This window comes from Grus americana, chromosome 1 (genome assembly GCF_028858705.1).
Source record: "Grus americana isolate bGruAme1 chromosome 1, bGruAme1.mat, whole genome shotgun sequence".
Taxonomy (NCBI): domain Eukaryota; kingdom Metazoa; phylum Chordata; class Aves; order Gruiformes; family Gruidae; genus Grus; species Grus americana.
The window spans coordinates 14,207,712-14,221,222 of record NC_072852.1 but is presented as its reverse complement, the minus strand read 5'-3'; the positions used below and the strand labels follow the sequence as shown (position 1 = coordinate 14,221,222).

At 42.9% G+C, this 13,511-nt stretch overlaps 2 protein-coding genes across 5 annotated transcripts in view; one reads left to right on the top strand and one right to left on the bottom strand.

Annotated features, from left to right (window-relative positions):
- Positions 1–2,206, top strand: part of SLC26A5 (solute carrier family 26 member 5) — a 37,628-nt gene extending 35,422 nt beyond the window's left edge. For all 4 annotated transcript variants that reach the window (XM_054840008.1, XM_054839916.1, XM_054839822.1 and 1 more), the window contains one exon: positions 378–2,206. In XM_054840008.1, coding sequence (XP_054695983.1) covers positions 378–520 — 143 coding nt within the window. In that variant the 3' untranslated portion in view covers positions 521–2,206. The remainder of the gene's footprint in view (positions 1–377) is intronic.
- A 1,997-nt stretch (positions 2,207–4,203) lies between these two features.
- PSMC2 (proteasome 26S subunit, ATPase 2) lies at positions 4,204–13,250 on the bottom strand. The gene is made up of 12 exons (XM_054840320.1): positions 13,108–13,250; positions 11,058–11,095; positions 9,751–9,832; positions 8,583–8,682; positions 8,125–8,256; positions 7,426–7,498; positions 7,186–7,281; positions 6,760–6,924; positions 6,154–6,241; positions 5,204–5,406; positions 4,568–4,664; positions 4,204–4,476 (listed from the first exon to the last, which is right to left on the bottom strand). The coding sequence occupies exons 1-12, from the start codon at positions 13,175–13,177 to the stop codon at positions 4,319–4,321; spliced, it is 1,302 nt and encodes a 433-aa protein (XP_054696295.1). The 5' UTR covers positions 13,178–13,250; the 3' UTR covers positions 4,204–4,318.
- Positions 13,251–13,511: the final 261 nt, after the last annotated feature.

Genomic DNA, 13,511 nt, shown 5'->3' with positions numbered 1-13,511 from the left:
AGAGCACTGACATAATGAGTTCTGTGAGGACCAGGTCCTGTTCCCATTTATTCCAGCTGGCAAATTGTAAATGCCACACTGAACTTTGTATCTTGAAATTGTTGTAATAATGTAATAAGGAGAAAAGCCTGCAATGTTCCAAGTTTCTGATATTTGGAATTGTAGCGTCTTCTGCCAAGAACAGGCCTCTGTGTATGTCTGGATAAGAGCATTACCCATTTAGAGTAGAAGCAGTGTGTGATCCACGTGGCTATTTTAAATGTTTTAAGTAATAACAAGTAAGAGAACAAGTTGTCGTCTTCTTGCTGAGATACCTTTGTCTTCCATCTTTGTAATTCCATTTATGCACTGATGCCATGTTTGGTTTTATTTTGTAGGCCCTGTTATGAATGAGCTGACAAGACTGAATTTTTTTGATAACACAGTAACAAGAGAGTTGCTGTTTCACAGTATCCACGACGCTGTCCTTGCCTGCCAAGTGAGGGACAGGTCTGCTTCATGGACTGACTTTCACCTCTGAAGGATGGCATCGTGCGGAACGGAAGCCAGATTTATGCTGATAGAGACTCTTTCCGAATACTTAATTTGCACAGTTTAAAGAGAGCCTGAGGCTGTTTGGATCTACGGGTACGGGGTGGTGCTTATTTTCTGTAGGAAGAGTGGATAACGAATTGGAAGCCTTCGTGCTCTTGAATTTTTTTCCTTCAATCAGGGTATAGCCTTCCAACAACATACAAACTCAAAATTATGCAAGACAAGAAAATCCAGTGTGTTCTGCTGCAATCGGAATCTGACAGACAAGGTGACATTCCTATTCCTGTTGAGAAAATGGGCACTTTAACTCACCATGAGGTGGGATCTTGCAGGAAATAACTGCTCTGCAATCACAATGCACTGTACCAGTGTCTTTAAAGAACTTTCCTTGATGACTTTTAAAGCCTGATATCAACATCTGCGTACAACAGATTCATATAAATTATAATAATCTGCCAGCTGGATTAATGAATTCACACTGGTGGCATTTAGCTGCTACTCTGTTTAAACCTGGATGGTACAGTTATTTTTTTAAAATATCTACCCTGTCTCAACTCTTCATTGCCTGGACATTTTCACTCTACGTGAACTTCAAATTAGAAACTCATTTTTTAATTATTACATTATCAATATGGTACTTTCACTGCCAAAATGTAGTTCTGCTTTCTAGAAAAGAATACAGATGATTTGAAGCTAAAATTAGTTTAGCTTCAAAGTTTGAGGACAAAGCTGGTTTAAGGCAGGAGTGCAGCCTATTAACTTAAATCAAAACTGATGCCCTATATACAATCTCTTAAGCTGGAATAAAAATGTAGGTCTGAAGTCTCAGTGGTCCAAAAAAAAAAAAAGAGAAGTACTTTTCTGTTTTCCTGAGAGATCTTCCTACCAGCAGTGCTGCTTCTGCCTCAGCTTTTAAGCGCTTTGAGAAATAGATTTCAGTAGAATTCAAAAATGTTACATTTGGGTTTTTTAAAAGAAACGGTAGCATGGGGTTTTTTTCTATTGTCTCCACACCCTGGCTGCAGTGGTACTGCTTAACTTTAGGTGTGACAGGAAAAACATGGAAACGTAATTCAAGCAAAAGACAGAAATCTTCAATGCCTCTATTTCCCAAAAAACAATCACCATGAACCTGAGCAGAGGTAGGAACCTGCAAGTGTTTCTCTGTAGGTTATTTCAACAGCACGGGGAAGTGGCGGGTCAGTGGCATTTCATTTAGCACCTGAAATCAAAGCTCCTGTGCGTAAGGGAATTCAAACGACTTCCTCTCTTTTGAATGCAGAACTTCATACTTTTATTTTGCTTCAAGCTCTGTTGCGATTAGGGATTGCTTCAAGTAAACCAAGTTTCCCAAGAACCGGGGGCCGTCGGGAAAGATGTTTCATTTCCTCAGACTCCCCTGCCCGTAGGGATAGGAAGCTTTCTGCATCAGAAATGACTGCTTAGCTGGAGTTCAAAGGATGAGTTGAATGCATTTTAACACATTGTGCATGTTTATTTAAACAACTTTTGGTACATTTTATAACGTTAAACAGCCTTTGTATCTACATACAGTATATTTTTCTACTTTCAGCTTGTCGCAGCTTTGGTTTTTAACTATGTAGTCTCTTCAGTTCATGTCAAAATCCCGTCGACTTCTAAAATAAAGTGATGATCATGACTTGTCAAACTTTCCTGCTTTGTTGTGGTGAGACTCTGTTTGGGACAAGCCAAGGCCCTGTTGCTAAGGGGTGGGGGGGCTGGGAAGGGTTACCACCTCCACAATTAATTAATGCTGCATTTCCCATCCTGGCAGCAAGAGCTGGACTAAAAGCCTTTGCCCAAGGAAGTCCTCAGTGCCAGCCTGTGCTGCACTGGTACGCTGCAGCCCGCTCCTGCATACTGCTAGCATTGCTGGTAACTCATCCTGTAACACAAATCTGGCAGCTTTGGACAAGTCTCTTCCTGTGCTTTGCTGCCACCAGCCGAAGGACTGCTTCACCAACGTGAACTATCTACTGAAAAGTAAACTGACTTCCTCTTTCCTGTACTGATTAACAGACTGCTAAAAACTTTAGGCTTGTCAGTGTGGGATTAAACAAGCCCACATCCTTTAACCTCGTAGCAGGGCACATCTCTTTACCCCCTCCAGTGTGTCTACACTGGGAGGGTAGCGCCTCTGCCCAGCTGCTGCTGAAGCCCTGCCACAGCAAAGGTCGCCGGTGGCCTAAGTCCAGTTTGATACATCTTAATAATCAGAATAATATTCCTCTCCCCATCCTTTTTTGCAAGAGTACTGATGATAATTCAGGATAAGATCCAAACTCTTTTTACATACTTCAGTTATGCTTCTTAAGTAAACTTAATTCCAAGTACTGCTCTTGGTAAATAGCTACTTCTCAGTGCTGCTTTCTGAATCACTTTCCTCTCAGGCTCCAAGTGGAAAAAAAAATTCTGTCCCACCAATAAACTCACATTCCCTCCCCAAAATGTTCTTGCCAAAGTAACACATAATTGTTGAGATCAGTTTTTCAAGCAGGGATGGGCAAAATCACAGGTTTGCCCCACTTTGCTTAGCAAGATAGCAGCACTGGCCAAAATCCTAACAAAGTCAATGCACTGCATTTGCACTTCCCTATTGTACACACTTCCTCTTTCAAAAAAAACCCTGAAGTCACTTCACAATCTCAGCCTGATAAATTGATGTCAGTTGCACTGAAATGAGACCTGATAAAACTTCTCTCACTTTCAAGACAAAGCAGTTCCCAAAAGTATTTTTTCCCCCCAGGGATTTCCTCAAGTTCTTCCGCTCCCTCCCCCCCCCACCAAAAAAAAAAAAAAAAAAAAAAACAAACCCACACCTTTAATGCAACACCTGAAAAAAAAAAAAAAAAAGATGAAAGGCTGTTGCTTTTCATTGACCAAACCATCCAGCTCTACAGGAACATGCTCCACGAATAAAGATCAACCTTTTCATGTCACCTACTGCCAACAACCATCAGCTATCACCCAGCTACCAGAGCATCAGGATCGTATCATCGGGGCCATTCTCTGCGCATAGCTGCATCTTAGAGAAATAATATGATGTATTAAAGTGCTCACTAGTAGACTGATGTCAAACTTTTTTTTTTAGAGCAAGAACAGGAAAAAGGAAACTGCCTTAGCACTAAGAAATTACGCTTACTTCCTCCTTCTTGACCCACTCACTATTTTGTAAGAAACAAAGAATCTCAGCAAAAGGGATGAAGAAAATCACTGAAGAAAAAAAACACATTATGACTGTACCAGAGCGTTCACCCAGGGTGAGAAAAAAAATATCCCTTCACATCTTCCCTAAGCTGGGCAACAGCTCAGTCGCCCAAGCACCTGAGCTGAGCTGTGTGCGCCTTCTCCTCAGCTCCTTTCCTGTGCCGCTCCCCAGAGCTGCCTCGGGACACACCTACCCCTGGGTGCCTGATGATACACCCAGAAACGCCACGGTCACTTAGGGAGCTCTCAGCACCTCTGCTGCTTAGGGGGTAAGTTTTGGGGTGTAGGTGGTGAGTAGGGAGCTAACTCTGGAGTTCTAACAGTGCCCAGGCATTGGATGTAGACACCTCTCACAGGTTTAGGCTGTGTCATTAGGTTCTCACTGAGATGTTTTTCCTACAGCAGCAGTGCAGAACACACTCATCATGAGCTCACACCAAGTGTTTGGAATACTCCGTTTATTTCCAGCTTCCAAGAACAAGACATGAATTGTTACACTCGGATTTTTGTTTCACAGAAAGTTTAACAACAGGAACAGGAAAAACATTCCAAGATATTAGTTGTAGGTCATGTAGCGGGGGGTAGCACTGAATTTCGCGTACGATTTAATGACTTTGTTCACTGCTTCTAAGAAGTCTTTCTCCGTTGCGATTTTTCGACGTGCTCGGATTGCAAACATGCCTGCCTCTGTGCAGACACTGCGAATCTCGGCGCCTTTGAAAGAAAGGGATAAACGAATTCAACAGTGACCACCAGCAGAGATGACGCATATGCTAAATTGTTAAAAAATAAAAATTCAGCTTACCTGTGCTATTAGGACACAGTCGAGCCAACAGCTCAAATCTTATGTCTCTTTCAACACTCATCGAACGAGCGTGTATCTTGAAGATGTGAGTTCGCCCCTGCAAAAAGAGTGGAGGATAGAAGTGTTCACAGTAGGAAAGAGGTGATGACTCAGTGTGCAGCTGTCCACATCCAGAGCGAGGGCAGATGGGAAAGAAATCTTTTATTCGCTGCCCAACTGTAGTTTCCTATGTCTGGGCTAGCATGTGTAAGCGTCCATGATAGTAAATTAATAACTTTATAAAGAGCTTTAATGGTAGAAGTACCTCAAGAAATCTCTCTCAAAAGAGCCAAACAAAACACGTTCCAACTTAAGAACTACATGATGGACCTGGTTAAAGGATTCTTTCTCTGCCGAGTCAGGAATATGCAGTGAATACTGCTATTTACCATGGCTTCTCAGCCAGGGATGGATCTCTGCAGTGTGGAAAAACCTTTCTGGCACATCTTTAATCCCCCAGATTTCCATGCAGTTCCAGGTTAAGTAAAGAGTGCTGCTTTTGTTAATTCTCCTGAACTGCTTCCAGACAACAATGCCCTAACTGAAGAAACACTCCCATATCAGAATATACTTCGCTGTGAGACAAAGCGCCCTCACCTCAAGGTCAGGCAAGCTAAACTCTATCTTCCTATCCAACCTGCCAGGCCTCATCAGGGCTGGATCCAGAGTATCGGGTCTGTTTGTAGCCATCAGCACTTTGATGTTGCCTCGCGGGTCAAAACCATCCAACTGGTTGATCAGCTCCAGCATGGTGCGCTGCACTTCGTTGTCACCCCCGGCCCCATCATCAAAACGAGCACCTGGAGAGAGGAGACACACATGTTTCACAAAATACCAGAGGGACCTTTGGAGCATGGAGGAGGTGTCACAGCTGCTACATAGAAGACACCTGGAAAAATAATGTTAAATTACATGCAAATGTTTGTGACAAGTTTAAAAAAAGGTGCGAGGGGGTTATTTGAAAATGATACATCTCAAACAAAGAGTGGTGTTACCTGTCCGTGCTAATAGGCGCTGTACGGAAAGGCACATCTCCCTGCCTAATAACTGGCCATGCTGCTGAAATTTATACATGTAGTTTGTTTGTTTTGCCTCCCCTCAACCAAAATCCTCCCTGCTTTTGTCTGTGTAAAAATTGTTCTACTTTCAAAGGACCTAAGTAATTCCTTTGGGAGAAAAAAAAAAACCAACAAACATTTAATTTTCAGGCAGCAATAAAGATTTAGTATGTAGCCCAGAAGCTGAAGGGGATTTAAGTCAACAGTAGTTTTTGCAAAGACAATGTTTAAACCTCAGTGAAGAATCTCTGTAATCTGGGTGTTCCAAACATGCAAAAATGACTTCTCATCTGGGATAAGTATGTTCAAACTGTGTGAACCACTTCTTGATAGCTTCCTGGACATGGGACATGCCAGTAGTAGTTTTGCTAAGTAGGTATTTACAAGTACATTTCTTGAAATGCAGCAATACAGACAAAGAATTACAACGTGAAAAGGAAACCTCAAAGTTCTTGTACGAGATTAGAGCTATGTGTACTACAAACATACCTCCAATGGCATCAATTTCATCGAAGAATATAAGACAAGCTTTTTTAGTTCTGGCCATTTCAAAGAGTTCACGAACCATTCGAGCTCCCTGAAAGCAAAAATCAGGATTTTTTTTAAAGATTCAAGGCACATTAAAGGAAAACCATGAAAATGAAAGTTTTCATGCTTTCAAGCACTTCAAAGTTTCCAATGATAAAACTGTTTTATTTGCACACATATACATAACAGAACATTCATAAATCTTCAGGCAATTTATAAAGGAGAGAGAAATTACTACTCTCAAATTCAGAAGTACAGATGAAGTCATTTACCTCAGGGACAAGTGAAAAGTAAGCAGCAGAGTTGGGAACAAAATCCTAACCCTAGTGTCCTCCCAAACTGCACATTAAACTCTGCACTGCAAAATCCATTTCATCGATGACACCATACGTCAGGTCTCATAACCCATTGCCTGATCTGCAGAGATTTGTTTCACAGTCCCTCCCCTCTCCTTGTATCTCCAACGTGCAAGTGCGTTCATCCATCACATACATCCTCTACGGCATCTGGTCCCTATGACTGGAAATCTGCAAAGGACTCCACACTCCATCATGTATTTGCTCTTACCTCTCCCACATACTTCTGCACCAACTCAGATCCAATCACTCTGATGAAGCAGGCATCAGTCCGGTTAGCAACAGCACGGGCACAAAGTGTTTTGCCTGTACCAGGTGGCCCAAACAAAAGTACTCCTTTGGGAGGCTCAATTCCAAGGTTAACGAATCTTTCAGGCTATAATGGTGGGAAACGGAAGGCAAGGTTATGTGCAAATGAAAGACTGTGTGCATCAAAGAGTATATTAAGCAAATTAAGAAAATCATCAATGAAGAGCAATATAACCAGGCTAGGCTGGATTTCACTTGTTAAAACTAAACCTCCTTTCACTTCAGTGTTTACGTTCAGCTACATTATCTTTTTTTTGCTCTTTCAAATGCTAACAGATGACCAGAATACTTTCAAAATAACAGAAGTTTCCATCTGGAAGTTACGTACATGAAGCAGAGGGGTTTCAACCACCTCTCTCAGCTTCTCAATCTGCTCCTTACAACCTCCAACATCGCTGTAAGTGACGTCTGGTTTTTCTTCTACCTGCACAACAAAAAGGTAAGTGAGTGGCTAACAGCCTGATGCTGCATATCTCTCTGGGCTTTCAAGAGCCCAGAACAAAATCCAGCCACTCTAAACAAAATTACAAAACAAAGCAATGTCATAATAAGTAAAGGCAGTTCTCACCTGCATCATGGTGACTGTGGGATCAATCTTTGGAGGCAAGGGGATATGGATTTGATACTTGTTTCTGTCCACCCTGGTGAGAAAGCATAAAGACTATTATTTTAACACTGGTTAATTCAGCTGTCATGTAGAAATGACTCTGTAAACTAGAAGCTGAATTCTTAAACTGTTCTTTTCTCTGATATCAAGACAACCCAGCCCTGAAAGCTAATAGTCAGATGGGCTAGAAACTGGAATTCCTTCTGCAGAGAAGTTTAAGGTTTCCAAAAATATTAATGCTGAAGTATTTTGAAAACTAAACTTCGAAATATCCCACAGAGCAAGGTGGCAAAATATTGATTCTAAAAGTAACTGTCTTTACCTCCTCGGGGAACCTTTCCTGTAGCTACCCTGTGTGTAACTGCACAAACTGCCAAAGAGGAAGCAGACTACGCAGGCTACCTGAAAGCTGGGACGAATCAGACTCAAACTGAAAGGTTTTGGTCCATGACACACGGTTCTCATCAGAATGACAACAAAATCAGAAGATTCCAGCACAGCATGCAGGTGAGTTACTGTCTTCCAACAGAAAGACATTAGTGTTACAATTTCAACTACTGCAAAACCATGAACTGACAGTTGTTGACCTGTCAAACTAATGGATCAGATGAGAAAGCTTCGGTCTCCAGGAACTTGTAAGAACATAAAGATTATGCCTACCCAACTCTCATGCCTTCTTCTATGTCAGTAGGTGCCACCTGGTCACTGAGGTCCACCACGAATTTGGCAAACTGCTTGACATTGATGATGTACTTGGGATCCTCGGAGTCTGCATTGATTATCTTTGTACACCTAATACAGAACAATTAATGCCAGCAGACAAACTGACTTGCTATTTGTAGAGCAAATTCTCCAAATACACTGAAACAGCTATTGTACTTGTAATAATAATTCTAATATTATAGCATCACCCAATAATTACAAGAGTAAGTACAAGTATGAAGTATGTAATATATCATCAAACCTAACACAGTTCCTTTTTGACACAATGGTAAAAAGCACTTTCAATATGCACAACACGTGAAACTTATTTCTTAAAAAAGCCTACGCATAAGTTATAAATCACAATGTTAACACTATGCAGCTCCACCGCTCCAAAGAGGAAAGAGCGCACTCACCTAGCAACTTGCAATGGTTGCTCACTTTGGAGAGTTTGCTTATCTGCAGCGAGATCCCAAAGGGCAGGAGGAGCCAGGCCAGTGTCGGATTCCTTGATTCCTACGTACAACACAGACCAGCTGAGAAGGAAGCAGCTAACAGGTATGTCAGCAATCCTTCCCACACCAAGAACCTTAGACAGAAGGCTGCAGGAAGCTTTTTGAGATCTCCGAAACACACACGCACACACATCTTTGACGGGCTTCCTAAAAAAACAAGTTTCCTGAAGAAATGAGGCCTACGTGACTGTGGCAGCCAAACGTGCAAATACCAGCCTAGCCATCCTCCAATACAATTTTGCAATCTGTGGATGATTACAATGAAGCTCGATAAAGATAACAGAGATCAGCATATTTCTAAAAGCTTCAGAAATGGGGTGAAACCCTGCAAGTGTTTTCACCAAGGAAAAGCTTAGGGCAAGATATCAGAAGCTAAGGGATTCACACAGATGTAAAACCTAATAAATCTTCCAAAACATGGATATAAAAAGTACCACCTCTGTGATATATTTGAAAGAAGGATTTTACTGGAAAATAGAAATTGCAGTCTTCCTGGCAGTACTGAGGGCCACTAGGAGATTAGTAACAGGGCAACAAATATACATCAGTGAAAGGAACAAAGCAAAATTAGGGAACAAATTAATTTTTCTTGTTAACTGCCATAACTGACCAGCTGATTTTAAATGCTCACTGCTCTGATACACATTTCTTTGTTACACAAGGACTGGTACTGCACCACTACTTAGTAACAATATGTTGGGTTTTTGCAGTCTATGGAAGTTCACTCACTATTCAAAGGCAGCTTGACAGAAATCACAACAAATTGTCTAGTGACAGAAAGGGGCAGCATTTGTTTCAGGCTACCATAATACAAAAAAATGACAATTGTGAATAAAAATGTGTTAAACTACAAAATTACATAATCATATGTGCAGGTTAGCCCTGCCCAATCAAAAAGACCATCACCCACAAAGCAAAAATTTCACGTTACCAAATAACAAAATGTGTCCTTCTGAGAAGAAAAACAATAATAAACCAATGCAGAAATTGTTTAAAACCAGCTTCTTAAAACACTCATTTCGGTATATGTGGCTCTTGTAATGAAAGTTACTTTAAGAAAGAAAGATACCGGTGAGCTCATTGATTTTCTTAAGTAGTTGCTGAATATCATCTTCTACTTGCTTGATCTGCCTTGAGTATGTGCTCTGGCCCTGGGAAAGAAATACCGTATAGATTTGGTAACTCAAATTATTTTACGTTTAGGAAAAATACCAATAGCTGCTGAGCGTCAAGACGTTCAGTAGACTGTCTTGGTATAACAGCCAACTATTGATCACAGCCAAAAAAGACAGTATTAAGTTCCAGTTACAATATTTCTGTTTGCAAAAACAGAGTGCACCTACACAGAATTGACCAATTGCGCAAGTGGAAATTTTTTACATTTGTAAACTTCACATATTTGGTTTTCCCTTTAAACCCGTTCAGCCTTATTTTTGCAAACTATTTTTTTCTCTAAAGCTTAAAAAAACTTAGTAAAAATGATTTTTAGACAGAATTCTGTAAACATTACCTGAAAATTATCTGTACAAGTGCTTTAACTACCTTACCCAACCTTTCTATCATCCACAGAAGACAGCAGAAAGATCATGGGGCAACTCAGAAGCTAGATTCTTGCTTGTGATAAAACTCTACTATTTTGCCCTGCCTAACGCAGGCAGATCCGGATCTGGATTCCCTTTAGAAGATCTCCTTCGTATCAACTTGGCAACAAAAAGGGTGCATATGAGCCGTATTTCAGAACCCCTCCCTGGTTCCACAGCTTTGTAAAGGAGTCTGTATCAACAAAATTCAGACTTCTGGCAAATGTATCCAAATCCAGACATACGCTAAGCTGCAAGTTTCGTTTTTCAAGAGTTCTTTCACAAACCCGCTCTGCCTTCTGGTAGAGAGGGGAGATTTGCATTTTAAGCCTTACTGTCTTTAGAAAAACACCTCCCGAGATTACATTCTCTTTGACAAGGTCCGTGTATCCCTCACTAATAATTTTTTAACATGATGGCTAAAAGCAAGTAAATTTGATGTGAGAAGCAGTCTTAAAGATATTGTTCTTTATGAAGCAAGAAAATTGGTTAGGGAAAGAGCCCCAGTAAAGCCTTTGATGTCAGACCTCTATGATTGTCACCTACAAGATCCAAAGAAAAAATAGAAAAAGGTTTCATTAGTTCCAGGCTACTGGGTTATTTTAGGGTTGTGGATTGGTTTTGGGGCTTTCTCATTGGAAGGGAAAAGGAAGAAAAGATTTCGGCAGGAAAGAAAAGCAGTAAGAGAAGCAGATTTACCAACCACTCACTAACCACACATCCCTCCGCTCCTGCACTCAATTCCTAATAGAACTTTATTTTTTCTTCAACAATCTTGTATACGTATGTTACTTACATAGGTTTTCAGCAAGGCAATATCTCCTTCATCCAGAGCTGAAACAAGACAGGAAAGACTTAGCTTCCAATTTTAAAAGCAAAACCAGCAGAATCAATTCTGCTTCTAAAAGATGAAAACATACTTCTTTTGAGCTTCTACTTTTTCACTAAACCAAAGTATCAGACATTCAAGAAAAACAAAATAGGGTCTCCAGCTACTCTCTTCAGTCCAAAGATCTGTACTACCCAGAGCTCACAGCAAGCAAGCTACTTAAACTTCACCTCGCTCAGAGTAGCTTACTGACCTATGACTGCACAGAGAAGGAGCTGAAGATATCAAAACTTCATCTTTTAAACTTTTTGTTTCTCAATGAAAAACTGTCACCGCTTTCCACCAGTGATGTCTCTTCCAAAATGCCCAGTGTGAGCAGGAAACAGCAACCAAATTTAAGCTGGTCTTGGTCACAAAACACTACTGTAAGCTACTAAAGCAGCTTGGAATCGATAACTAATACCATGCTGAGTTTTAATGTTGTAAAATGGAAAACATGGGAACGATCATACTAGATGAGATAAACAGTCCGGTCCAATATCCCTTCTCCAACAGGAAGGTCTACAAACATTGCAAATACGTTGTGAGCTCCCACTGCCAGTCACACGTCGTTATTAACAGCACTTACAAAATTTTCCTTATGTGAATATTTCTATTAAGTTTTTTGAACCCCCGCAAACTTTCAGCAGAATACGCAGGAAGAACCCCCCGGGTTAAATCAGCACTGTGCTTCCTTTTACTGGACTTAAACTTGGAATCTGAAAATTGTACTTGAGCCTCAGAATTCCCGCATCAGAACAAGCAGCATCAGCCATTAAATGCATAAGCTTTTGCACAATGCTGCAGGTTTCTCCAGTGAACTCTATCAATTAACTAAGAAAAATATAACTCTCTGTTACTGTCACCCCCTATTTACTTCCATATCATTTGTCATTTAACAGACCTTTAACATTTCCCCAAAAGCGATCTCTTTTCCCAACCAAATGACAGCCTTCACCTTAAGTATCCCTGGCCCTCTGGTCTTCTCTCTTTTCTAATTCCACTGTATCTTTTTATGACCAAGGGAGCCCAAACCACATAGTATTGAAGAACAGGGCACAGTGTGTATTGCACAGTATTTTGAGAGGATGATGATTTTTCTGGTGTTGATCCTTATTTCTTTCCTGATTATTTGTACTAACCCATTGATTTTGATAAGAAATAAACACTGCTGTTACAGTTCAAAAATCTTTCTTGAGTGGGTTCAAAGTCTATCACTAGTAACATACAATATTAATTTTGTCTCCAGATGTGTTATTTAATATTTACTAGCATGAAATAAAAAGGCAAATGAAATTCAAACGCAAGAAGCAACCGACAATTTTCACATGATGCCGGTATCAGCAGTAAAATTTGGCACTTCGCTCTCTCCTGCTTCCACTGACGTACCGAGGATGGTGGAAGCAGGCTGGGTCTGACAGCCACCTCCGCAGGCCTCCACCGATGAAGAAAAATAAATTATCATGTTTTATCAGGCTGATCTTTAATCATTAAACGGCAAAAGGCCTTCTGCCTTACGAAGAGCAAATCTGGCTTTTTAGGAGCCTTTTGCCAAAGCACCTCGGAGAGCCTTGCGAGGAGCGGCGCCGGGCTGCACCGCGAGGATGGGGCTGCAGGCGGGCAGCGGCTCCCCCTCCCCCGCTGCGGTGTGTGGCCGCTCGGGGAACGGCGACGGCAGCGCCAGACACGGCCTGAGAGGGGTTTAGGCCTTTTTTTCCTCCAGCCGCGGCCCGTCAACCCCGCCAGTCCTGGCACCGAAATGGCTGCCGGCAGCGCCGCCCCCGCCCCGGTGCCCCGGCGTTGCTGGGGGAGTTTCCCCGCCACGAACACGGGGACACGGCCGGGGGGGGGGGGGGGGGTGCGGGAAGGGGGAGAGGGGCGCTGCCCGTTCCACCGCCCGTTGCCGTGGCAACGGCTAGTGGGCCCAGGGGAGGCGGCAGGGCCAGGCCCCCGCCCGCCGCCCCGCATCGCCTCTCACCGCGGATGGGTTTATCCTCCTTCTCCTCCTCCTTGGTCTTCCTCTGGTCGGCGCCCAGGTAGTCCGGCATCCTGGCAGCCCCGTCCCGCGGCCGCCCTGCCCCGGATGCGTTACGCAGCACCGCGGGGACTTCCGGCCGGGCTGGGCCGCGCCGGGGGGACACTAAAAGAGGGTGCACCAGCCCGTGCGCGCCGCGGGCCCCGTGCCACTGGCTTCTCCTTCCCCCTCGACACCGCTGCCGCCGCCGGAGAGTTCCGCCCCCCACAGCCGCCGGCGGAGCGGTAAGCGCCGCGCCGGTTAAACTCGCACTGCCCCGAGCCGCCGGGCCTGGGCTCGAGCTGCCGCCGGGCCCGGCTGGGCCTCGCCGCGGATGCCGGTCCCGTTGCGGAAAGGCGGCGTGGAGC